General features: G+C 40.9%; 1 protein-coding gene across 3 annotated transcripts in view; it reads left to right on the top strand.

Annotated features, from left to right (window-relative positions):
- Window positions 1–27,656, top strand: part of RGS6 (regulator of G protein signaling 6) — a 495,104-nt gene that overhangs the window by 335,949 nt on the left and 131,499 nt on the right. For all 3 annotated transcript variants that reach the window (XM_030214495.1, XM_030214493.1, XM_030214494.1), the window contains one exon: window positions 24,791–24,841. In XM_030214495.1, the coding sequence (XP_030070355.1) occupies window positions 24,791–24,841 (51 nt within the window). The remainder of the gene's footprint in view (window positions 1–24,790; window positions 24,842–27,656) is intronic.

Genomic DNA, 27,656 nt, shown 5'->3' on the forward strand with positions numbered 1-27,656 from the left:
ATCCAAAATGGACACGTGGCAATTTTCATTTTGCCGCACGTCCATTTTCAGCCAAGAAAGGCATTTTTTGAGGGTGCGCTAAAAAATAATTCTGCGCGTGCCCAAAACACGCTTCTTCACTTCCGCAGACCATTTTTCAGTGCACCTTTGTAAAAGGACCCCTAAGGGAATTAATGTAACCATAAATTTTATTTTCATTTATGTCTGGAAAGAGGAGGAAAGACTGTAAATAGTTACTACTTGATCAGTGAAGATAACGTCCACTGTGCCTCAATCATTTAAATAATAGTCAATGGAATCCATAGCTATATCCATTAATGTCCTTAAATTTTGCAACCAGTAAAATCTTCAAATAGTTCATAACTTTTCAACCACATTCTTCAATAGTAATTAGGACCATCAGAGGCGGCATATTTCAAGCATTCAGTATAATACTGCCTGCTGTTCACCTTATATCATCATCAGTCCATAAAGTCCTTTAATAAGCAGCATATCTTTTCCACTTTGGGGGGGGCGGGGTCAATTTTTATTAGTTTTTTTATATCATTGAAAAAATGTTTTAAAAAAGCACTGAAATTTTAAATATGCTGCAGCAAGACGTATTACATCACAATGCACCACTTCCCTGAAGATGAGAACAAAACACTGGGTCCAGCTGAGCAAGTTGCACTGCAAAATTAAGTGCAAGCTTCACTTATTAAATATTTAAAAGTTTTTAAGTGCAAGCTTCAATTATTAAATATTTAAAATGCAATACTTTTTTTTGAAGGATATAACAAAATTGATAAAAACTGGGGAAAAAACTAAATTGGAAAAGATATGCTCTTTATTTTGGGAGTACCATGGTATCTGTGGCTCCTCCCATTCCCACGCCTATGTCTCACCACATCTAGCCCTCACCACCCAGGAGGTCAATCAGTTGCCCTTCTCAGCCTGTACTCCAGCAGGCCAGTCAGCTTCTCAACTCTTTCTTCCCAGCCTTGTACCACACCAAACCAGGTAACCACTCACTCCCCCCCAGCCTTGTACCTCACCAAACTAGGCGGCCAACCACCCCCTCCCCCCAGTCTTGTACACCAACAAGCCAGGTGTCTACCCACCCCTCCTCCCCCCGTCTGTACTCCACCAAGCCAGGCAGCCACACACCCCTTCCCCCCCCAGCCTATACCCTATCATGCCAGGCAGCTGCCACCCCCATCCCTATCCTTAGCAAGGAAGCCTGCCTGCTTCTCTCCTCTTTTCCCACCAGCTCTCAGAGAAACCTGTTACCTTGCTGTCCATGGCTGCTGTTGATAACAAGGACTTCCTCTTCTGTGCACCATACAGGTGAGCAGGGTTGCCGAGAGGGGGGCAAATTTCCACGGGCCTGGCGCTGGCAAACTTCTTCTTGCTCCTGTTTCCGGGTCTGTCCTCTCCTGCTCCTTCGTGCTGCCCAGGACCCGGATGATTGCATTAGCGCAATATCGCATTAATGCAGTCATCGGGGTCTCCCAGCACGGACAGAAGCAGGAGAGGACAGCCCATGGGAACAGGCATGTAGGAAGTGGCTTGCTGGTCCCACCCCTCCCCCCCTTTGGAGGCAAAGACAAAAAGGTAAGGAGGCAGGCGGGAGCGGCAGAGTGAGTGGGGAGGCCTTGCGGTGGTCCGGTTCTGCCCCAGGCCCGGCTATGTCTCTCGGCGGCCCTGTAAGTGAGCCATTTGCTGCAGGAACTCTCACACTGGCCTCTCAAGACTTGAGACCAGTTTGTGAGTTCCTGCATTGCACAGCTCAGACATACACAGAGGCGCACAACACAGAGAAGAGGAATTTCCTGCTTTCAGCAGTGGCAGCGTGAGGCGAAAATGCTTTTAAAAAAATTCCAAGCACCAAGAACAAATTTCTAATTGCCATGGTGGTCTGGTACCTGGGATTTGTTGAACCCTGTTCTAATATAATCTGGGAGTAATTCTAATCAGGGTGCCAACATTTAGGTACCATATTTCCATGGGTAGTAAGCCTATTCTATTAGAAGGCTTATGCACGTAAGTGTCTTTATAGAATACAAGCATAAAGCTGCACCAACACACCAAAATTTAGATGCACACATTTACGACAGATCTATAGTTTCCATAAATTTTAGTGCCTAAGGCCCCGATGCTCAAACCTGTTCCAAATAGCGCCGTAAAAATACCCCCGGAACAGCGCAGAACAGCAACACCCTAATGCTCAAGGCTAATGAGATGCAAATATAGGTTGAGCATTAGGGAGTTCAGTGGGAGGATTATTCTTTGGCATTGGAAGATTGTGCTTGGCACATGCACAGAAGAGTTCTGTGGTAAGTTCGGCTCCTGTGCCCGGTAAAACCCGAATGTGAAGCACATATTGGTGTCTGTTTTCTGTGGCCTAAATATAAGCATTTTACATTTTTTTTTAGCTTGGACACTTATATTTAGATGGAGGAAACAGAAACCAATGTGTGCTTTCACTGGGCATTTTTAATTTTTTTTTTTAACATGGCCACTTTAAATTTAGATGCAGGAAACAAACGCCAATGTGTGCTTTTGCTTGGGTCTGCTGTTTCTCACAACTAGCACTTAATGGCTTGCATAGGCTTCCTTCTGCTTCCAAAAGCAATCAAAACTGGCAGATTTTGCAGAAAGCATCATGAGAGAAGCGTAAGAATCAAGGGAAATCCTCTCTTCCAACAGCCTAATGCCTGCTCTGACCTGGCATTATTTTTTGCAGCGGTAAGGCAGTTTTGTTTCGGGCGTTCTTTTCTGAGCATTGGGGAGGAATACAAAATGATCTCATTTGCATGAGCTTGACTACATTAACATGCTACTTGCATTGTTCGTCTGCATGCTCATTTGTTCCTGTGCTCCGGGCCTCTGAACATTCTGCACAAGTAAATGTGGGCGCTAGTACAGCGCTAATGGCCTCTAGTGCCTTCGTTTATTTTTGAGCATTGGGGCCTTAGTGCAATACTTACAAGTGTAGCTTATTGAATTCTATAAGTTGTATGGATAAATGTTTGCCCCATCTATGCTACACCCAGTGGCGTAGCAAGGGGGAGCGGGAGGGGCGGTCCACCCCGGGTGTCAGCTCAGGGGGGGGGGAGCTCCCTGCCAGCTCCCCCCCCCGACCAGCTCCCGCACCCTACCTTTAAAAAGAATATTGGAATCCCAGGTGAGGCGCAGCGCCTTGCGCCTGCCCTGCATGTAAAAGAAATGTGGACCGTCAGGCCTTCCCTCGCTCTATCTGTCCTGCCCTCCGCTGACGCAACTTCCTATTTCCGCAAGGGCGGGATAGACAGAGCAAGAGAAGGCCTGACGGTCCACATTTCTTTTACGTGCAGGGCAGGCGCGAGGCGCTGCGCCTCGGATTCCGATATTCTTTTTAAAGGTAGGGTGCAGTAGCTGGTCGGGGGGGAGGGGGGTGTCATCGTGCTGCACCCGGGGGGGTGCAATGGTGAACCGCCCCGCCCCGGGTGGCAGCCCCCCCTGCTACGCCACTGGCTACACCCATGTCTCTTTCTTGTGAACACCCGCCTAACAATTTATACACTAAACAGTTCTAGGATGGAAATATAGAATAGCCCTTAGGTGCACTTCTGCCATTACGCACATAAGTATATACTTACCTGCATAAATGGTGGTGTTCTTCCTACTCTGTCCTTTCAATGTTCAATATAAGCACATCCTAGTCATGATTCTCTATGACCTCCTTGACCATCACTAAAGGTAAGGCTTCGTCTGTCATCACAGCCTCTGGATCCAGATCTTTATTTCCCATACCGAGGTCATTAGTATATACAGCTTTCCAGATGTCACCCTTTTTTCTATTTCTCTAGAGGTATTAAGTTTTTACTTACCTGTATGACTTGTTCACCTGTCCCCACCAATCCTAGTTTAATGCCCTTTTCAGTAGGCTGTGAAAGACACTTTACCCCTTCTTTGGTAGGCGGGCACCATCTCTGCTCAGTAGTCCTTGGGAAATCATCCCATGGTCCAGAAAGCTGAAATGCTTTCGATGACACCATCTTTGAGTCATGCATACCCTCAACAGGGAGGATTGCAAGAACACCCCTGAAGTCACTTTTGAAACATTCAGAGGGGTAACTAGCAGTATAATTAGTGCCAACATGAATTATCAGCATTTGATAATAGTCAGTAGGCTTGAAGAGTCTCAACAAACTCTCCATAATGTCTTGAATCTTGATACCAGGCAGACAGCACACCTACAAGGAAATCTAGTATGTTCTCCTTGTAGACTTATGTCAAAGTCCCCTTGAAGCATAATTACTTGTTTTCTTTAAGCAGATAACTACAATTTAACCTATTTACTCTATTTCCCTTCCAAACAATACCAAATACTTCTTTCTAATTCAATTGAGTTAATTGGTGAGGGGGGTCTATATAGAAAGATTTTAAAGATGGGGTGGTTGGGAGTTGGAATGGGTAGGGAGAGCTAACACCTTAGAAGGACTATGACTTCAAAGAGGATAATTAGCCTCTCTCCCTCTTTGAACTAGAGGTTAAAAAAAAATAATGAAAGCCCTAGAGCAAGCTAATTAGCTCCTTTAAAAAAAACTCCCTTCTACTAAAACAACAAAAAATAACAGCTATCACAGCAATATAAACTTATAAAGAAAAAAATCCCCCTTGTAACATGCTCTGGGCAATTCACTGGGAAAGCATCAAGTGCATGCATGTGAGTAAATAATTAAATATGAAACAGCTTCTCAAAACAATGGTGATGCTAATCTCAACCCAAATCATCCCTGCCAAGATATATTGAAGGAGTTTGCTCCATAAGGGAGGTGCTCAAGTATCCAGTGCACTTAGCATTTACATCTATAGCTATCATATATTGTTCAGTGTACATGTTAAGTAATTTATGTAAGTACCTCCATTTTCCACAGAGACCACTGGGAGATTAAATTTCTTCCAGATGATAATTGGATTTGCTGTAAAACAAGCAATAATAGCTTCAGTAAACAGGAACAAATCTTACAGTCTATATAAAATGGAAGGACAATAGAGAAGAGAGCCTGGTGGTAGTCTGCAGACCCTCATTGTTGAAGGGAAAAAGCACCGAATTATATGCAACTTCTACAAAGTAACTGCAAACAAGAAGCAAAGTCCAATCACAATAACACTGAGAGAAAAAAGCAGGAGGAATTACAGACTATATTAATAACTGAGGGGGGATATAATTGAGGTCTACAAAATCCTGATTGGAGTAGAACGGGTAAAAGTCAGTCGACTTTTCACTCTTTCAAAAAGTACAAAGACCAAGGGATACTCAATGATATCACATGGAAATACTTTTAAAACAAATAGGAGGAAATGTTTTTTTTACTCCAAGAATAGTTAAGCTCTGGAACTAGATGCCAGAGGATGTGGTAACAGTGGTTAGAGTATCTGGGTTTAAAAAAAGTTTGGACAAGTTCCTGGAGGAAAAGTCCGTAGTCTGTCATTGAGTTGCACATGGGGGAACCCACTGCTTGCCCCGGGATTGGTAGCATGAAATGTTGCTACTAACTAGGTTTCTGCCAGGTGCTTGTGACCTGGATTGGCCACTGTGGAAGCAGGATATTGGGCTAGATGAACCATTGGTCTGACCCAGTATGGCTATGGCTAACTCAATATATTATACACAGCCCAGTGGAAAGAGAGCCACCCAAGGATATTCCAGTTGTCCAGAAGATGTTCAAATTACCGTGAGACTGACATGTTTTGGCACAATGACCTGTTTTAGGGGCACATTAACTCATGAACTGGACTTATGGCAAAATACATTGCCCTCTGTCAAAAAAGGACCTTCATATGAAAACACTCCAAACGGGTTTCTAACTGGTGACATTGTAGGAACTTACTAGTGATCGTAGGATTGTTGCTGCACATAAAATCTTGAAATAGTTATTACTCAGCCTGTTATTCCACCACTTTTTTCTCGCAGCATGCAATTTGTACATTACGCATATATCCATAAATGATAGCCTAGAAACTAAATTATTCTTATCGCTCAACCTCTATCACATACATTTATTCATTGTTATCAGACAGTATTGCTGTAGCAGTTACTAGCAAGCGATGTCTTTGAAGTCTAGCCTGGTTTTTTTTCTACTTCTAACTGATTAACAGCTCCTGTTGCAAGTGTTGCTCAAGAAAAGACAGTTCTATGGCCATCTGCACAGGATCTTCTTGTTCTTAGGCTGTGTTGAGGATTTGAATACGCTGGTGTCGTCTTCATCAGAATTTATCGTCTATTTGTAAGGTACCTGATCAAAATAGCCCCGACAAAAAAGCTCCAAACAAAAAAGCTCCTGACATAACAGCCACTGTCAAAATGGTCTGCCCACAATATAACCCTTGACAAATTAGCCCCCCGACAAAAGGGCCCGATCAGGCTGCCCAGAATATAGCAATGCATTTTTTCCTATTAATCTTACCTTGACAAACAGGATAAGGTTGGTAAGACTATGAAAATGATGACAATATTGTTTTTTTGTTTTAATTAGCATGTTGATGGAATAATAGTTTCCTTAAACAGCAGAACAGATCATGAATACCAGTTGGTAGCTATAGAATTTTCTTTATTTATATATATCCTTTATACAATGCAATACTGGTAGGAGCCTTTATCAGTGAAGAGTTTTGTAGTTTATCATCTTTTTTTTGTGATGTGTTATTTTTTTCTAGGGGGCTATTTTGTTAAGGGGGCCATTTTGTCAAGGGCTATTTTGTGGGAGGGGCCATTTTGTCAAGGGTTATTTTGTGGGAGGGGCCATTTTGTCAGGAGCTGATTTGTCAATGGATATTTTGTTAGAAGGCTGTTTTGTCGGAGCTATTTTGTCAGGGCTATTATGTTGGGGTGCCCTATTCGTAGGTAGGAATTTAATCAGATTATTTTCATTCTGCATATACTCATGACAAGTGAAAGATAGCATTAGTATATCGGTAACATCCCATACACATTGCAGACATCAAGTATAGGCAACATGTTGCAACACTCTGAAGATACTGGGTTCAGTGGTGTGTGGACCCTCTCCTTAGTGAAGATACTTGTCTTTAAATGCAACATTTTTCCAGGGTCACATAAGCATTATTATTGAATCCCTGGTGTGGAATTCAAAGTATATTTTTGGATGTCCGGCTTTACAGATTGACAAGGAACCTTGCTCATAGAATCTCTGTCTTAAACATTCTTCTGAAACAAGCATTCTTGCAGAAATGTGGACATTTTTGGACTTCATTATTTTATTTTATTTTTAATTGTTATCTATCATTTTAGACCTCATATTCAAAGGCATTTCTAGGTTTGGAGGGTAATTTAATTTCAGTCCACCTAAATGCAAAGGTCCAAATGCACCCTAATTCCCACCTAATTTATAAAGATACATAGAGGAAAAAGTACTAAGGTTTGGGCTTACCATGCTATAACATGCAGCAAGCCCCAAATTAATGTTATGTCAAGAAGGGGCATTCCCGCTATAGTTTATTGCCAGTCATGTGTTAGCAGATTCCAATATGGTTTCATATTTCATATCGTGATGTGATTACCATCTGTACATCCCATATTTATATTTTTTACTTTTTTGGACTTCTGATGCAGGCAGTCTTGCCGAAACATGGCCCATATCGAATCCCTTTAAAGATTTGATGTGAGCTGCTTTTAATAAAGGACCTTTTCAATTTTCTCTAGTAGCATGCTATTTATTTGACTCCTCCTCCTCCTACTAGTCATTTAATTATAATTTTGAAAAAAGTAAAGAAAGAAAAAATATATACTTAGAAGTATTAAAGTGGTTAAAAATAGGGGGGGGGGGGGTTATTGATCTATGGTGTTGGTCTCTTGTGAGGCTTTTCGATGTGCCTAAGTTTTGGGCACTGAAGCCACTGAGGACATAAGACATAAGCATCGCCATACTGGGACAGACCAAAGGTCCATCTAGCCCAGCACCCTGTCTCCGACAGTGGCCCATCTAGGTCACAATCACCCGACAAGGTCCACGGAGCAAATCATTTTGTAATGCTTGTCCCAGGAATAGTGGATTTTTCCCTACGTACATTTAATAACATTCTATGGCTTTTTCCTTCAGGAAGCTGTCCAAACCTTTCTTAAACTCTTCTAAGCTAACTGCCTTAACCACATTCTCCGGCAACGAATTCCAGAGTCGAATTACGCACTGAGTAAAGAAAAATTTTCTCTTGTTTTAAACTTACTGCACTCCAGCTTCATCGCATGCTCCCTTGTCCTAGTATTTTTGGAAAGCGTAAATAGACGCTCCATATCTATCTTTTCCACTCATTTTATATACCTCTATCATATCACCCCTCAGCTGCCTTTTCTGCAACCTGAAGAGCCCTATTCTGTAAGTTACGAGTGTAAGCCCATGTGCCCAACCCTTTGCATTATGGGCTATGCTACTTACATTCGCTGTTACAGACTAGTGCTTAGATACCCTGATGGTACTTTCACGGCTGCGTGAACACTTATGTGCATAAGTACTAGTATTCTATAAATTATTGCTGACAAGGGATGCGGAACTATGAGCACCCAGTTATTGAATTGCCCTTACAGTGTGTGTGTAACTATATATATGTGCATGTTTTGCTGTTCAGATGAAAGGCACAGTATGTGTGAGTGTGTAGAAATGAAGGATACCCTCCCCTTGCCCCCTGAATCTAAAACTCTCCCTCTTCATCTCACGTGTATCTGATTAAGCTAGTCTTATCAGCCGGTCCCTACATGGCCTAAGCGAAAGAAGTGAGGACCTGTTAAAATACCAGAATACCAGAGGAAACTCCCAATGAAAACCTGGTACAATGTCGAGGGCTTTATTTTATAACAGTAATTCATTACTTCATTGGACACAGAATAGGACAAATTTTGCAAACTAAAATCCTAAGCCTGAAAAATATGCAGTGAATTGTCTCACTAAAAAAAAAGGGGATAACACATATAGGGGGAGATTCTATATATGGTGCCTAAAAAAATTAGCACTGAAATTGGTGCCAACTAAGCACATTCTATAATTGGTGGCTAGATTTAGACACTGATTATACAATACACATAGCTGATATTTCAGCGCCTAAATCTATGTGCATCCATTTACAGCAACAAAACATGGCGTAAATCCCAGCGCATAGATTTAGGTGCGCTGGGCCGTACTCTATAACTAGGTGTGTAAATTTTGAAATGCCCATGAAATGCCCATTTCCCCAGCCATAACCAAGGCCCTTTTTGCTTGCACACTTTTGAAGTTCAGTGCACATCGTTACTGAATACACTTAGCAACTTGTGTGCCTAAATTCTAATTAGTGACAATTAGTGCTAATTATTGCTTGTTAAGTGGTATTATCAGCACTCATTAGCTTATTAAGTTACCTGCATTGTTATAGAATTGGCGCGGATCTCTAAGTGCGCTTTATAGAATATAGGGGATAATTAAGGAAGTTTTAATTTTTTTCAGAAGCTGAAAACAAACAGTGGCCATGAAGACTATGAGCTATGAATGCTTGGCTTAGGCTAATCGTTTGTTAAACCAAATGTACCAGTAAAAGGCCTTGAAACCCAGACCTGAATAAAACAGAAAAATTGTCTGTAGCATTGCCAAAGATTTAGAAGGATGTATGTGACCAACATGATATGGTGTACCTATTGATTGTACAGACAGGGCCTGAGAAAGGGAAAAGTGTGTTGCTTGCCAATTATATTATTATGCTAAACAATGAATCTGTATTCTGAAATTTGCTAATAAAAGCTGCTCAGCTAAAGAAGAGATCAGAGACTTATCTGGCAAGGCTGCTGGATTTTTGCACCTACATGATAATCTCTCCTAAGGATAGCTTTAACTGTAACCTGTGTTGTTTGATTATTTCCTCAAACACACTTTGGGCTCTAAAAGCTAAGAACTGAGGTGAGGGCAAGGAGTATCCCCAGGTTTCAACAGCCATCAATGTCAGGCAAAAACAGTGCAGTTCTGATTTTTAAATCATGCCATTTTATGGCTGTGGTGTACCTGAATTCTACATTAAATTAATATATGAGTCTGATATACTAAACTTTCCATCCCGTAGGCACGGAATGGGAAAAAAGGTCACTAAATCAGGCTGATATTCAGGTGTCTAAATACTTGACTTCAAATTTGTTTTTCCTGTGATGACAGGTTTATAGCTTACTAGGATAATGCTGATTGATTAATCATAATTTCTTTCTGCACTTTAAGCAGTCATTCCAATTTTCCTTTTTAAAATGTTCATAAAAGCTCCTAAAATATTAATATATTCTTCCAGTGATGCTCATCAAATACAGCACTTTTATACCATTGAATGTTTTCTATTGTCATGTTTAAGTACAAGGAAATAACAGTGAATAGTTTAAAGAATATATGCTATAGTAAACTTTAAGAAATAATCCAGTTGTAGTAGCTATTTTTATTTTGTCTAGTCAAAGTCTAATAGGGATCTGTGCCAAAAGTGTTTTCCTGACAGGGCCCGTATCTAACATACCACAGGTCCATTATTTATAACATCAGAGGTTTCTCCCTTATAAACCTTTCCACCATACCTGGCTGTGTATTGTGAACCATTAAAAATTCTAGCATGTTCATGTCACTTTCTCCTCTACCAATGAATCAAAGAAAACCACAGGACCACGGAAGTGAGCAGGCCATAGCAAGTTATATGTGGTGGTCTGGCCGCATCGGGCACAAGGGAGCCTTGCATCTGAATCAGTTGATTTCAGAAATGACCCATTGTGCAGGACATGCTAGATTTGGTATTTTTATCTGCAGGATTGATGGGGGTTTTATGTCAATCTCCAATTGTTCGAGCGGTTTCCTGTTCTGATCATTTTTTGATATCCTTTGCTTTGTGATTTGTTTCTGGTAAGGTGGCTGCTTGTTTGAAGAAGGAATAGATACAGATTCAGGCCCAACTGGAAGTTAAAAAGTTAGGGGAGCTTTGAGTCCCTAGGATGAGCATTGATTAGGGTAATTCTATAGAAGAAGCAGTTGAGATTTAGAATAATACTTTATCTTCTGCTCTGGATGAGGTCGCTCCTATGAGAACGGATTTGCATGCACAATTTTGGTCATGTTATATAGAATCCGGGGGTTATGCTTTGACAAGGGCTGTGGCATTTTCGATAGCGGGTCCAGTAATGTGAGATGCATTGCCTGGCCATTTACACCTCTGGGCTAATGAAAGACTATTTATGAAGCTATTGAAAACCTAGGGATCCTTTTACTAAGGTGTGCTGAAACATGGCCTGCGGTAGTATAGGCATGAGTTTTTGGGCACACACAGATCCATTTTTCAGCGCACCTGCAAAAAATACCTTTTTTACATTTTTGCCAAAATTGGACATTGAGCAAAATTAAAATTGGCTTGCATTCTTTTTGGGTCTGAGACCTTACCACCAGCCATTGGCTTAGCAGTAAGGTTTCTCATGTTAACCGTGCGGTAATCACCTACACGAGTCAAGTCGGAGTTACCACCCGATTTTCACTGAAAATATATTTTCTGACGCATGTAGTGGACGCACATAAAAAAATGAAATTACCGCACGGGCCATGCAGTAGCCGGACAGTAACTCCGAATTTGCACATGTTGGGCGTGCATAGGCACTTACATGGCTTAGTAAAAGAGCCCCTAAGCTTTTTGTCCAAGCCTTTCTCTCTATTTGATGTTGGGAAGTGATAGCAGCCGTTACTATATTGTAACTGAGAAATGTGATGTCTGTAATTGCAATTTTTGTGTATGTATTTTTTTTGTTAGCCAGTTAAGTATAAATGGATTATAAATTTTTAAAATAAATTAACAAAAATGTGTTCCGCTTATTGCCGCCCTGCTTGGCCACCATCTCCCTTTCCTTTCCCTATGGCCCCCCACCTCCCTATAGCCCCCCTGGACCTACCTGAAGGATACTCTGCTGGTCTAAGATAGGGCAGGCAGCAGTGATCCCTATTTGCTGCTTCCTGTTCTGGCTTCAGGTTCAAAGTTGCAGCCGCGAGGATGGATGTGTTTGAGGGGTCCTGGGGGGGAGGGGAATTTCAGGAAGGGGGTGGGTTCTTTGTGGGGGCTACAGATGGGGGCATCGTGGTAGGTAAGTTGCATAGGAGTTGGGGGAGTAGCCTAGTGGTTAGAGCACCAGTCTTGACATCCAGAGGTGGCTGGTTCAAATCCCACTGATGTTCCTTGTGATCTTGGGCAAGTCACTTAACCCTCCATTGCCTCAGGTACAAAATTAGATTGTGAGCCCTCCAGGGACAGAGAAAACCCAGCATACCTGAGTGTAACTCACCTTGAGCTACTACTGAAAAAGGTGTGAGCAAAATCCAAATAAATAAATAGGGCACAATTGTAGCTTGCCACAGCCCTGGAAATGAGATGAGGTTTAGACCCTTATTTTAGAAGTATCTCTATATGTAAAAACCATTTTACAAAAGGAGCTAGTTCACACATGATGATGCTCACCATGTACAAATTGCCAGAAGTTATGATAGAGGTGGAGAGAAGGAGTGGTTTGGGTGGGCCTAACATATTGAAGTGGATTCCCCATTCCACAAGGCGAATCCATGTTCGTCTAAAAAAATTAATATCTGCAATTATACCTGCTCCGAAGCACAAATAACTGCCTTCTATAAGAGGAAGGTGTCAATGCATAGGTCTGAACCCCTCATTACCTCCACCTCCCAGGCATCCAAACCCCCTCGCAGTATCAGAACCCCCTCACCCTCTCAAGCTTCCAAACCCCCAGCCCACCCCACATACCCCAAAGCATCTGATCCCCCTAGATGCACCCCACACCCAGAAAGAAGGCAAGGAACCCCCTGAAGGTTCCCCTCATTAGGCTCTGCACTTTCAACTCTCTTACTGGGGGGGTCCTTGATAGTGTAGTGGGAGCAGGGGAAACTGGTGCTTCAGGAGCATCGATTTTAAATAGCTGCTCCTATGGACGTGTGTTTTTGCAGGAGGGGGGAGGGGAGATGGAGGTTGCACATCTGTTTTCCCCATGTGCAGCTTTTAAAATCACTCCTCCCACTGGACTGGGGACCCACACATGTGCAATTCTGCCTATTTTACAAGAGGCACTGCGTTCAACTGAACCTCTTGTAAAATACTGTGGGAACTCTTCACGTCCTGACCTGGGTATCTTAATTCCTACTCCATATCCTTTCTAAAATAAAGCTCCATATGTTCAAACCTAGACACATCCCATTGAATAGCTATTTGGGTTAGTCTAATCAACATGCGTTAAATCAACATATTAAAGGCAGCACAACAAAGTAAATTGCTTTTTTTTGAATCAGTGCTTATGATCATTTCCATAAAATAATTTCTGTAAAGACACATAATATTGAAAATAACATTGTATTAATGTTCTGTTCAAATGGAAATTTTGGTGATTTAATGAGGCGATTTGTCACTGTTTTACTGCATTTTTTTTCAATCAATAATCCATATCCCGCTGTGATGGTGCTACAGTATTCATAATTAAGGGTAAGAAATTTGAAGAAAAAGAACCTCAAATCCTTTTTTCTGTTTCTAACTATAATATGCTGAAACAGTATTAAGACCCAATGGATTGTGTTACCTCAGCAACATATCTCTTTGAGGGGTGGGCTGCTGGAAAATTTTCATTTTGTGTCATTTCCCATATCCTTTTATTATGGCTCCTGTGACCATTTTGTTGTTACAGGACCAATGTTGTTAAGAATGCACCCTCTTTAGAAATAAGGCTTAAAGCAATTAGCATATCTGGGTTTACAAAAGGGTTGGACAAGTTCCTGGCAGAAAAGTTCATATTCTGCTACTAAGATAGACCTGAGAAAAGCCACTGCTTAACCCAGGGTCTGTAGCGTGGAATCTTGCTTCTTCTTGGGATTCTGGTACTTGTGACCTGGATTGACCACTGTTGGAAGCAGAATACTGGGCTAGATTGGCCTGACCCAGTACGGCAGATTTTATTTTCTGTGTGATAGCTTTTATCTTTAGGGATTCTTATCCTTTGAGAAAAAGAGTTCTATTTTTGAGGATCAAGAAGCTTTTGTGCCTCTAGGGTGTTACCTGTAAGGAGACTGGGAACCTTTCAGCAAGACTCTACCAAGCTATAGTTATGCCTTGTGAGATTTGGCCATTGGTGCCCACCACCCTACCTGCTTCGCCACTGCCGATGAGAGAAGATAGTGGGGCTGGGGGCAATATTTGTGCCCCTCCATTTACAGTGCACAGCCCTTGGCACAGTGTTGCCTTTCATTTGCATCTTGAGTTGTTTAACTAATATGACCCAGTGTACAGAAGAAATATTTCTATCATTACTGACTAGAAGGATAAAGAGGAGATCGTCCTGTAATGCATTAGAGCACAGCAAAAGTGTGTACAGAAAGCAAAGGAGTCCTTTGAATCCACTCAACAGGCAATCCTGAGACAAATCATTACATTGATCATTACATTGGAAAAAAATTTAATTTTAGAAGGGTTCATTTTTGGCATTGAAGAAGTTCCAGATCTCTAAAGGCCCTGAAATTTCTCTTCCCTTCTTTTACAGTAATAGAACTGGTACTGAGATGAATAGGAAAAAGAACAAAAGCAGAAACAGAACAGTCCTCCACAATTCTCAAACCAGAGTAACAGAACAGCAGAGGTGACACAAGATACAAATCAGCGCTAAAAGGTCCTTTATTGCAAATAAAACTAGTCTCAACATGAGCCATGTTTTATCCAATAGGCCTGCATCAGGAGTCTGAACAAAATATCACATAGAATGTCTATGATGTAATGAAATCACATACTGATGGAAAATTGTGATTGAAATAAGCTATCACTAGATCATCAGATCGTCAATTACTGATGATTACTGGCACAGACCTATTGGCCGAGACACGGCCTGTGTCGAGTCTAGTTTCATTTGCAGTAAGGGACATTGTAGCACCTACTGAGATGAATAGGTCAGACCTCATCTGTCAAGGAGTCTCTGCCCCTTTCCTTGCTACCCCCCTCCTTGGTAATGAAGACATAGGAAGGGATCTACAGTAGAATTTGAAATTAGCCAACCAAAATACAGCTAGATTTAACCCCCTTGTTTACAAGGCTGCACAGCAATGCCAACACAGCCCATTCAAAGTGAATGGGCTATGTTGTCATTAGCTCACCAACAGCCGCTAGTGCTGCTTTGTAAACAGGGGAGCAAATGTTTCCTTGTGGGGCATTGCACTGTGATATAGCTACTGTACATTTAGAAAAACACTTACTAGTACCTCAGATATTCAAGGGTCTAAACAGGGATTCTCAACCATGAGTCGTGTTTCAGCCTAAAAGGCCTTCCTCAGGAGTCTAAAAACACACACACACACATTATATATATATATATATATTTAATGAATAAACAAATACAAATATATCATTAAAATAATGACAATGTAAATAAACATAAAATATGACTTTTAGTCCAAGAGTGTATGAATATATACTATCTGTATACAAAAATATCTTTATACAAGAATAAGTAAGGGATGAATAAAATAAAATAATGAAAAAAGATTTTAGACACAATACCGATAATAAAATGAATTAGAAATATAAATATAATAAAGAATGTATTAATTTAGATGCAGTATATCTAAAACAAATATGCAATAAAAAGATGATATAATCTATAGGCCAAGCACAGTTCCTTGTAATGGATGTATGATGATTCTTTTTTCTACATATGCAGTTACATCATTTTTTTTAGATATACAGTCACACATTGCTATTTTTAAAACGCTCTTCTTTTTTCAGGTTTCAGACTTCATGCATATTCCATTAAGACTAGTTAAGAATCATCATACATCCATTAGAAGGTACTTGCTTGGCCAATAGATTATATCATCTTTATTATTGCATATTTGTTTATTAGATATACTGCTCTAATAGACCTGGCTATAACATCTGAGGCTGTCATACAGGCTAGTGAGTATTATTTTTATTCACATTTTTTGAGGGGGGGTGGAAGGGGGTCACTGACTACAGGGGGAGTAAGGGGGTCATCCCTGAATCCCTCCAGTGTTCATCTGGTCATGTAGGGCACTTTTTTGTGTCTTACTCATCAGCAAAACAGGTCTAGACCAAAACGTTGAGGTTTTTGCCCTAGATATTTTGGTTTGTTCCACTATGGCTGTAAAACATCCAAGGGTTAGGCACACCCTAATCCCTCCTTCAAAATGCCCCCAACGCACCCCCTTGTGATTTGAACGAGCTGCAGATGAAATGCATAGATAGACATCTGTAGAACAGGTTTCAAAAATACCGATTTTGACATCTTGAGAATATCAATAGAAATCAAACAAAATAAAACATGGAAAAGAAAATAAGATGATACCTTTTTTATTGGACATAACTTAATAGATTTCTTGATTAGCTTTCGAAGGTTGCCCTTCTTCGTCAGATCGGAAATAAGCAAATGTGCTAGCTGAGAGTGTATATAAGTGAAAACATTCAAGCATTACTATGACAGTCTGACAGGGTGGGAGGATGGGGGTGGGTCGGAGGTATGCATGGGGACATCAAAGCATATCATTGATATTCTAACAGGATCCTGTTAGAATATCAATGATATGCTTTGATGTCCTCATGCATAGCTCCGACCCACCCCCATCCTCCCACCCTGTCAGACTGTCATAGTAATGCTTGAATGTTTTCACTTATATACACTCTCAGCTAGCACATTTGCTTATTTCCGATCTGACGAAGAAGGGCAACCTTCGAAAGCTAATCAAGAAATGTATTAAGTTATGTCCAATAAAAAAGGTATCATCTTATTTTCTTTTCCATGTTTTATTTTGTTTGATTTCTATTGATAACCTTAAGAGTGGACTAACACAGCTACCACACTCCTCTACATAAGACATCTTGAGAAGAAATCCACCCAAAACACTTTTTGGGTGTTTTTCTCTTTCAAAAATGAGCCCAAGTGTATATGCAAAAGTGTAACTCATAGTGCAGATGTTAAAACACTGGTAAGGCTAATGTTTAAATGTAAATGTCAAGCTATACTAGGGAATCTAATCATGAAAAGTAAATATGAAAAGAGTACACATATTTATACTATTTTGATATTAATTCTTCATTGTGGTTTCTGATATGGTAAATTTGTGTGTTTGTCTTTTAGCTATTTTATAAATATATGGATTTTTAATGTTATTTGCTCATGTTTTTTTAAACTTTGTTTTATTATATATATTTTTTTGTATTTTTATTATTTGTACTCCTGACACAGGCCCTGTTGCCGAAACATAGACCGTGTCGAATCAGGTTTAAATACTCTGCCTTTCTCATCAACTCCACTGAGGTTCTTTACAATTGGACAAGTCTCATGATAAGAACTGTGAGTTTTTTCAGCCCTTATCATGAGACTGGTCCCATGGCAGTAAGAGATGACATCTTTAAACGCATCTCCTACTGCTGACAGAGGGGAAAACAGCATATTGATGCAATGAAGAATATGAGGATGAGAAGGGAGAGGGAAGAACCCCTATAGAGGGAGGGTGATACCTCTAGTCGGTTGGAGGGAGTCCATTGAGTGGGCAGTGTTGAGAATTGGAGAAAAAGCAGCGAATGGATGAGTAAGTGTGAGAATGGGGAAAGTATTGAATGGATGGGTGAGTGAATGACTAGAGGGTGTAGTTTTCAATTAGAATCTTTCTAAGGGGTAAAAGTAAACCCCTTTTATCTGTGGAAAACTCTTTGAAAATTACCCTCCCGACAATATATTTCACAGCTGGATGCAGACTTGGTAGTTTTGTTCAGTGTGGACAGAACTTTACTGCTGTAGCCTGTGTGATGGAAGGAAAAGAAGAATCTACATTGTTTGTAATTACATGAACGATACAAGTCAAATTCAGTAATAATATTAAGTTGGAGGGGAAAAAGAGTTTTCCTTAGGAATGAATTCAAATTACTGGCATGCTGTATTAATGATGGCAGTAATTGAAAAGGATAGGTCTGTCACTTTTACAAGGATTAATTGATTGGATATGGCAGGTGAAGTAATGGCTCAGCAAGCTCAGAAGAAAAAGAATCTAGCTGCCCCACGTTGAAATGATGTGATCCTTCAAGTTAAGAGCAAAGCAGAAGAATTCTATAAAGCGTTTGTCCTCTGTCCCTATCACATCTACTGTGTAGTTACATGGTTTTATTATCTAATGCAGTGTTTGTCAAGCCATGGTACATGTATCCCTAGGGGGATGTGAGCCATGGGTACAGACTATAGGAAGACTACTTGCAAGTGCACCTACTGGGAAACGTGAAGAAAGAACAACTGCTCCATGAAATCCACACCCTCCACTGTTGTTGAAGCCCATCTCCCTTAGCCTCCACTAAAGTATTATTCCAGAGTAGGGAACATGGAGGGGCATAATCGAACGGTGCCGGCCATCTATTTGGCCGGCGCCGCAAACAGCAGTCCCGAACTGTATTATCGAAAAAGATGGCCGGCCATCTTTCGTTTTGATAATACGGTTGGGGCTGGCCAAATGTCAGAGATGGCCGGGTTTGAGATGGCCGGCATCGGTTTTCGCCGATAATGGAAACCGAGGCCGGCGATCTCAAACCCGGCTAAATCCAAGGCATTTGGTCATGGGAAAGGCCAGCATTTGTAGTGCACTGGTCCCCCTCACATGCCAGGACACCAACCAGGGGGCACCCTAGGGGGGCAGTGGACTTCAAAAATTGCTCCCAGGTGCATACCTCCCTTACCTTGGGTGCTGAGCCCCGAAATCCCCCAAAACCCACTCCCCACAATTGTACACCATTAACATAGCCCTTATGGGTGAAGGGGGGCACCTACATGTGGGTACAGTGGGTTTTGGGGGGTTTTGGAGGGCTTAACATTTACCACCACAAGTGTAACAGGTGGGGGGGATGGGCCCGAGTCCACCTGCCTGAAGTGCACTGCACCCACTAAATACTGCTCCAGGGACCTGCATACTGCTGTCAGGGAGCTGGGTATGACATTTGAGGCTGGCATAGAGGCTGGCAAAAAAATAATTTTTTTTAATTTTTTTGGGTGGGAGGGGGTTGGTGACCACTGGGGGAGTAAGGGGAGGTAAAGGGCATTTGGAAGTGGAGTAGGTGGAGGAGCCAGGAGCTATGCTGGTGCCGGCAATATTCAGTGCCAGCACCTGCGTAGCTAAATATTGACTGATCTATGTTTCTTTTAACAAATGAACATAAGTTTAGCCATGCTGAGCCAGACCAATGGTCCAACTAGCATAGTATCCTTTTTCCAACAGTGGTAAATCCAGGTTACAAGTACCTGGCAGAAAGCCAAATAGTTTTTAATTGCAAAAAGAGGGTTGGATTTTTCCCTTTTTTTTTTGGTGGATATTTTGATTGAAGGGATTTTTTTTGTGTTGTCATTGTTGTTTATGTGTCTATTTGTACACACATCCTACAACATCTTCATTCATTCTTCACTTTTTTAAAAATAAAATGTTCTTGTTCACTCTTTTTATTCACTTCGCATATTTTGTTTGATAATGGCCAATATGGATTAGATTCAGATTTTGTCTTGAGTTTCTCAGAAGGTCATTTATCTAAACTCTTAGAGATTCCCCCACTTTTTTCTGATAATGCTGGGAATCTGGTTCAAGACACATGGGAAGGATTAGAGCGTCTACAAAAGAGAGCAGTACGAACGAAAAGAAAAAAACATTTGGATTTTTTTTCCCTTTTTTTGGTAGAAAGCCAAATAGTAGCAACATTCTATACTACCAATCCTAGGGACAAGCAGTGGCTTCCCCCATGTCTATCTCAATCATAGGTTATGGACTTTTCCTCCAGGAACTTGTCTAAAACATTTTTCAACTCAGATACACCAATTGCTGATGCTACATCCTCTGGCAATGAGTTCCAGAGCTTAACTAGTCATTGAGTGAAAAAATATTTCCTCCTGTTCATTTTAAAAGCAGTACCATGTAACTTTCTTGAGTGTCCCCTAGCTTTTGTACTTTTTGAAAGAATAAAAAATCAATTTACATTTACCCATTTTACACCACTAAGTATTTTGTAGACATCTATCATATCTCCCTCAGTTATCACTTTTCAAAGATGAAGAGTCCTAATCTTTTAAGCCTTTCCTCATATGAGAAGAGTTCCATCCTTATTAGAAATGTATATCTGGAGAAAGGTTTTGGCTCTTGTAGACTAGTAAATCTCTATATCTAAACAGGGAATTCAAACTTGGTCAAAATTGACAAGCTATCCAAAAGAGTTTGAAAATATATTTTGTATCTCATCCACCTGTATCCTCAAAGTTTCAACAGGGAAACATATCATACAAATTCAAACAAATAAGACCTCAAAACTCCCGATAGAGATGAATACTCAAAGTATTAACATAATCCACTATCATTAATGGAAGTAAGGTAATATCATTGGTCCCAAAGACAAGAAAAAAGAATCAGTTGCACAAACATAAAGGAGAAAATCAGATGAGTTAAAAAACCTTTTTTCAATCACAAAATGGGGAACAAGTGAATGATCATACAAAAATAATACTAGAAAAATGGCAAAAAAACTAAATGCATTAAATAAAGAACAAGCAGGACCCCCCCCCCCCCCCCAGATCAGCTATCTATATAATAGAAGCCAAAATCAAAAACAAACCACCCAAATGAGCATGGCCAGCCCTTCAAAAAAAGAAAAACTTAGCTGTAGCTTTAGCTTTCATGAAAGCTTAAGTAGAACTGCCACTCTGGAAGTGTCGGGCAGTCATTCTGGCAATCTTAGATCAAACTCCAACCATTTAAGGTAGCACACTGAAGGAATCTTTCGATCAAAATCTTCACATCTCCCTCCAACAAGAGCGCCTTGTTTCGCTAATCTCTGTGCTGCGTCAGGAAGGAAAAGGTTTTTAACGCAAACAAACCTTTCTAGAATCTGGCCCTATATCCTCTAATTAAGGTTCAGTGCAGCTTACAAATTTGGTAGAATTACATCATGAAATTACTTCATCCAATATAAAACACTCAAAGCAAATATTTAAAAAATAATGAAGAGTCAAAATGCCACAGGAATACAATGTAAACATTCTCAAACATGGTTTTGCTTTCTGCAAAAACATAAGTAAATTGCAACAACCTTTATAACACAAGGCAAAGAATTCCAAAATGATGACACAGCCAAAGAGAATAGAGAAGTAAACTGTCTAGTATAACGGACCCCTCTAAAAGAAGGGGGTCGAAGCATCATCTGATTCCGTAATTGAAAAGAGAGCAATGATAAAGAAATAGAAGCACGTTCAATCAGCATAGCAGTCACAATTCTATGTACAATCTGAAAAGTCAAACAAGCTGTCTTAAATAAAATACGCTCACCAACAGGAAGCCAGCGCAGCTTAGCAATAAAAGAAGAGATATTGCTAAACTTGTTGAGCCTAAAAATTAGCTGAGCTGAAGTATTTTGAATTAGCTGTAATTTTTTCAGGAGTTTAGAAGACGAACCTAGATAGAGAACATTGTAGTAATCTAGGTGTGATAGTATAAGCATTCGAACTAACAAACTAATAACATCTTGATCGAAAAATGATCAAATTAGTTGTAGTTGTTTCAACGTTTAAATAGTATTTCTCCATAATTGATTAATTTGAAGTTCATAGGTTAAAAATGAATCTACAAACTACACCTAAGACTCTGGATTCAGCCTCCACTGGTAATATTTTGTCATCGGGTAACCTAATAGATGAAGGTAGATCAATACCCGAGGCCTTGAACCATAGAATTGAGGGGCCCTTTTACAAAGTGGTGGTAAGCCCAACGCAGGTTTACCACTCGCTAAAAATGAAGTACCACTGGGCTACCGCAGCAGCCTAGCAGTAGTTCCCAGCCCCAGCTCGCCATCTTATCCAGCGCTTCAAAAATAAATATATGTGTGTACCTGGCGGTAATCAGGCAGTGCTGCATGCTGCTCAGTTACCACCGGGTTAGCGCGGGAGCCCATACTGCCACCTCAATGGGTGGCGGTAAGGGCTCCCCCCCTCCCCCGAAATGGCCGCTTCACTTGCCGCACAGCCATTTCTTTAAAAAAAGAAAGACCTACCTTTTACCCACTGTGGTAAAAGGGGGCCTCGGCATGCATCAAAAACGGCGTGCATCCTTTTGCCGCAGCTTGGTAAAAGGGGGCCTTAGAGTGGAACAATTCAGTTTTCCATTGAAAGTAAGAAAAATCATTGGAGAATGTAAAATTCTACATTATTGTAGCCAAATAAGAAGATATTGCTCCTAAGAAAAGAAAGTTGGGAGGTGCCATGCAGTGACCTAAGTAAGATGAATTGGTAGCCTCAATTCAATTTACACTGAAAAGTACTTCAACAGTATCAGCTGGCACCCATGATGGCATCTGCAGCAGAGAAATGGAAGAGAGAGTGTGAATGGAAAATAGATAGCTTTAACACTTCTACAAATGGTCGCAGCAGGACAGCACTAAAACGTATGTGTATGTGTGTTTCTAAATAAATCTGCATTGATACTGACATTTATTGTAGATTCTTTCTGAAAGTGAAAAATGTCCATCTATTAGTTCATTGTGCATGCTTGCAACTGTTTCCCATCTGTCCAGATGCTAAAAGGTGAGGCACAACAAAATTCATTGTGTACTCCAAAGAGGACTACATCTTTTCAACTTTTATATAGGGAGGGTAATTTTATAACAGGTCAATTAGATTGGGAAACAAAATAGACACCTATTTTGAGGATATTTTATGAAGACATTGGGCTATTTTACTACAATGCGGTAAGTTTGGCCCTTCCCCCTCATTAACAGCAAAAATTAAGCCTATAGAAGGATGCCCCCTAATGATAGTACCATGAGACTACCACTAGGGGTCATTTGCAGCATTTTGAATCTCAGTGCAGTCCTGGGTATGAGTGGAGGGGCATCACTCCTGTCAAGAACCACTGGAACCACAGTGGTGACCCCCAGTTAAGTCCTGGAGATATCTGTCTGTGGGATGGGGAGAAGGTCAAGTTGTGGGGAGGAGAGGTGCTTTTGTCCAGGGGGCAGGGTTTAGGAAGGAAGATTGGAAGGACTGGGGATGTTGGGGGAAGGGAGAAGTTTCTGAAGGTGCTGGGTGTGTTGGGGGGGGAGGTTATCAGAAGTGTAGGGAGGAGTGCCACCGTGGCACCTATTATGACTGCAGCTGTGCCATTGGACTGCCAGTAGTGCAGCCGCACCTACTGCCTCATTTTGATGTGGTGGTAAATGCAGCCACACTATCAACAGTCGTGACAGTTAGCATGAGGTACTAACTGTTACAGCCAGCCAATCCTCCTAACCACCCATATCATGCCCAGCTCTTGCCCACTCCCATGTTTGGCAGCTAACGTGGATCCTTTTCCTGTGCTTGTTGCTTTTTTTAATGCAGGAGACATTAGCATGGGCCTGCACCATCGGTGATAGCTCTGTGGGTGCTGTGGGTGCTTGAACACACCTAGTATTGAGCAAACTCCTTTACTGTGTCCAGGGAGGGGAAATTTCTATTGGGTTTAGCATCCCCCAATCATTTTGAATATTTGGCTGCTATGGCCTGCACTACTGTGTAATAAACCCTGTGTTAGCTGCTTACATGTGTCTTTTTGGAAATAGCATCTTGGGAATTGGTGTAAATGTACATGAATGGAGTGTGTGACTCTGCTCACACAATGGGGGCCCTTTTACTAAGCTGCGTAAGTGTCTATGCCTGTGCAACGCACACCAAAATGGAGTTATCGCCTGGCTACCGCATGGCTCTTGCAGTAATTTTCATTTTTGGGGTACGTATTGGGCGTGCACCAAGTGGCATTTGACGCGCATAGGTCATTACTGCCCGGTTACCACGTGAGACTTTACTACAAGGTCAATGGCTGGCGGTAAGGTCTCAGTCCCAAAATGAACATGTGGCAATTTTCATTTTGCCGCATGTCCATTTTTGGCAAAAATGTTAAAAAGGCCTTTTTTACAAGTGCACTGAAAAATGATTCTGCGTGCGCCCAAAACACACGTCTACACTACCGCAGGACATTGTTCAGCATGCCTTTGTAAAAAGGGCCCCTATGTTTCTGAACACACATGGACACATGAAAATTTGAACCTTCTTGTCACCAATGTACTTTTTACAAGAGGGGCGATTTTATTTACACATGTAAAACAGGGTTTATGTGTGAAAAATCCTTTATAAGGTAGCCCCATAGGGGGGAATTCTATATATAGCACCTAAAAAATCCACGCGAAAAACATTTCTGCCTACATGTATTCTATAAAGCGGTGCCTAGATATAGGCGCAGTGTATAGAATATGCTTAGTTGGCATCCTAGCATCTAAAAGTATATATGCATCCATTAACATCAACAAAAGCATGGCATAAATCCCAGCACATAGATTTAGGCACACTGGGCCATATTCTATAACTACACACGTAAATTGTGGAACGTCCACAAAACACCCATTTCCCTGCCCATAACCTGCTACATTACAGAATACGCATGTAAATTCTAATTATTGTCAATTAGTGCTCATTATTGCTTGTTAAGTTCTGTTAACAACACTGATTGACTTGTTAAGCCAATTAAGTTAAACACGCTGTTATATAATCCACTTGGATTTCGGCACGGAATGCTAGGCGCGCTATAAAGAATCCGGGTGATAATGTGAATATGTTAAACCTCAATTTTCATTATCTGTCTGGAAACTTGTGCAGGTATTAAATGTACAAAAAATAATGTTTAAAATAATGATCATTTACATAATCCTTTCTTAAATTAGCACTGCTTTTCTCTTCTTATAGGTACTGACATTGTACAGTGGTTAATGAAGAATCTCAATATTGAAGATCCAGGTAACAGTGAAAAAATGTAAAAATTTAGGACTTTATTTTAATATGGTGTATTAATTTGTTTTTAGGGGTGAATCCTATATATCCTATATATATTGCTAAAACAATCGGTGCCAAAAAAGTGCTATTCTATAAACTGCGCTTAAAGTTAGGCATGGTTTATAGAATAACGCGTACACCCGGGAATTACAACTAACTTTAGGTGCAGCCATTTGCACCAACTAAAACATGGCGCAAATCTTTGTGGATAAATTAGGCATGTATCCCCATTATTCTATAACTAGCCGTGTAAATTTTAGGAACGCCCCCGTTCTGCCCATGACCTCCCATTTTCATGCCCCTTTTTTGAACTTGTGTGTAAAATTTAGGTGCGAATCCTGTTCCTAAATTTACATACGCATATTTTAATTAAATCTAATTAATGACAATAATTGCCTGTTAAACCAATTGACGCTAATTACCTCATTATTCAATTAAATTGTGCGTGAAATTTTTAGCGACTTTTATAGAATTCGTGGGTTGGTGTGCTTTATTGGTGAATAGGCAGCACTGACAACAATGGGGCTTGTGTTTAAATAATGTGCATTACATCACATAATGGATATTAGTAAGTCTAGCTCACAGTGCAGACTGCTGAAGTCAAAGTTAGTCTAAAGAAGCTTGAAGGCGCTGCCAAGCCTTAGGCTGGCCATGTGGCTCATCATAGCTTTCGAGCAGATGGCACAGTATAATCAAATTGGTAAATTGGAGTGGATTATTGAATAATAACTATAGTGAAAGTAGTTATGTTATGACATTATGATTCTCTAACTATAAGATGTGGATTTTAAATTCAGATATAATTACTCGTCTTTTCAGATCCAAGCTTAAGGCCATTTCCTTCTCTTTCTAAAATTCCAATGTACTAAAATGCATTAAAATGGTTTGCTAATGTACATCAGGGCTTAATTTTCTAGAGAAAAAGGAAGTAGAACTGAGTTGAGGTGGGAGAAGTGGTCAGACAAGGGGCAGGAGCAACAGGCGAAGAGGGGTTGGATTAGAGAGCTCCTGCCCTTCCCACCTCTTCCCAGCAGGCTGTCTAGAAGGGAAGGACGTGAGCAAAAGACCCCTGCTGCTCTGGAGTACAAAAAGAAATGGTGGAACTAAGTTCCAAGGCATTCCCTCTGAAATTAAAATCTGATGTACATTAATCGGCTTTTTTTTTTTTTTGTGCTGATGGTTTTCGACTTGCCACCAGTTTAGAACCAGGTGCTGTTCAGACCTTGGCCATCTAAATGCCTGACGATGCAGTGGCCTATTGGCTTTTGCAAAATAAACCAAAATTGAATCCTCAGAAGTCTGAAGTAATCTGGTGTTCCAAGAGGAATCCTCTTTCTTCCTGCTCACCTCATATTTGGGTAATGCTATTTCTCTCAAAGATACTATCACTATCCTTGGATTTCATCTTGACTAGTATTTGACCTTGGATCCTCAAATCATGATGCTAATAAGCAGGGCCAATGTTATGAGGGGGCAAACAGGGCAGCTTCCCTGGGCCCCACAGGTCCAGGGGGCCCCTGGTCCAGGTATCTCTTCCTCTTCTTCCCATCACAGTCCTTCTCCTCCTCCCTTCCTGATCTTCTTTAAAAATGTATTTCTCTTCTCAGAGGGGCCCTGATGCAGCAGCCACCCTCACAAGCTGCCTCCAGCTGCCCAAAGTTTTTCCTCTCTGCCGTGAGCCCCCCCTCCCCCCCCCATGCAATTTCCTTTTTCCGCATGGGCAGATTGTGGGTGGCAGCCTCAGGCAGCTTGTGAAGATGGCTGCCATGCCGGGTCCCCTCTGAAAAGAGAAATATATTTTGAAGAAGACTGCAAGGTGAAGGGAAGGGAGGCAGATGGATTGTGGTGGGGAGAAGGGTAAGAGATGCCCAAACCGCATAGTAACAATGAAGGTAAGGAGATCAGAAAGAGGGGGAGGAGAGGGGATCAGGGGTCCCCTCCTTAATTTCTGCCTTGGTCCCAACCATGTCTAAAACCGGCCCTACTAATATGAGTCACTGCTTTTATTCACCTTATGTTTATATGGAATGGAATAGATTACTACTAATACTACTACTAATCATTTCTATAGTGCTACTAGAGATCCAATAGGACTGTTACTTATGTGGTCACATTGGTCTTATTGAATGAAATTATTCTTCAATAAATCAGATTTTCTACCATACTGGTGGTGTCTTCTGTTGTTGGCTTGGACTTTTTTCCCCCTCATCTTGTTCACCTATGGTGACACCTGCTTTTTCTTTTTAATTCTTCTGTCATTTTCAAAGACACTGGAAATATCAAGTCCCAAGTCATTGTATGTCATTAACAAACAAAAATGAGCAGACAAAATATGATATGGAGTCCCACAGAAGTGACTCCATCAATAGGTCTCACTGCTGCTTTTGACTTGCTTTCCTAAAGAATACACATTATTTGCAAAGAGGTTGCACTCTTTTCCAGGTAGTGCATGCATGTGAGAACCATTACACTTGAGTGAATCATCATGCATGCGTGTGCGTGCATGCACTATTGAAAAAAAGGTATGCCCTCTTTGCAAACAGTGTGCACTCTTTAATAAGGATGCACACTTTCAATGACATAGCTCCTGTAACGAGCAAATGCTGAACAAACCAAACATTCCCAGATATATGGCATGAGAACAGACACAAAAAATATATTCTGGCTGCCCATCGCGAAGTGTTTCTGTTACAGGCAGGCAGGCAAACACAGTTAAGGTAACACCAGGGATGATGTAAAACAAAACATCCAACGGACTCAAAGAGTTCACATCAGAAGT

The sequence above is a fragment of the Microcaecilia unicolor genome, chromosome 9 (assembly GCF_901765095.1).
Source record: "Microcaecilia unicolor chromosome 9, aMicUni1.1, whole genome shotgun sequence".
Taxonomy (NCBI): Eukaryota; Metazoa; Chordata; class Amphibia; order Gymnophiona; family Siphonopidae; genus Microcaecilia; species Microcaecilia unicolor.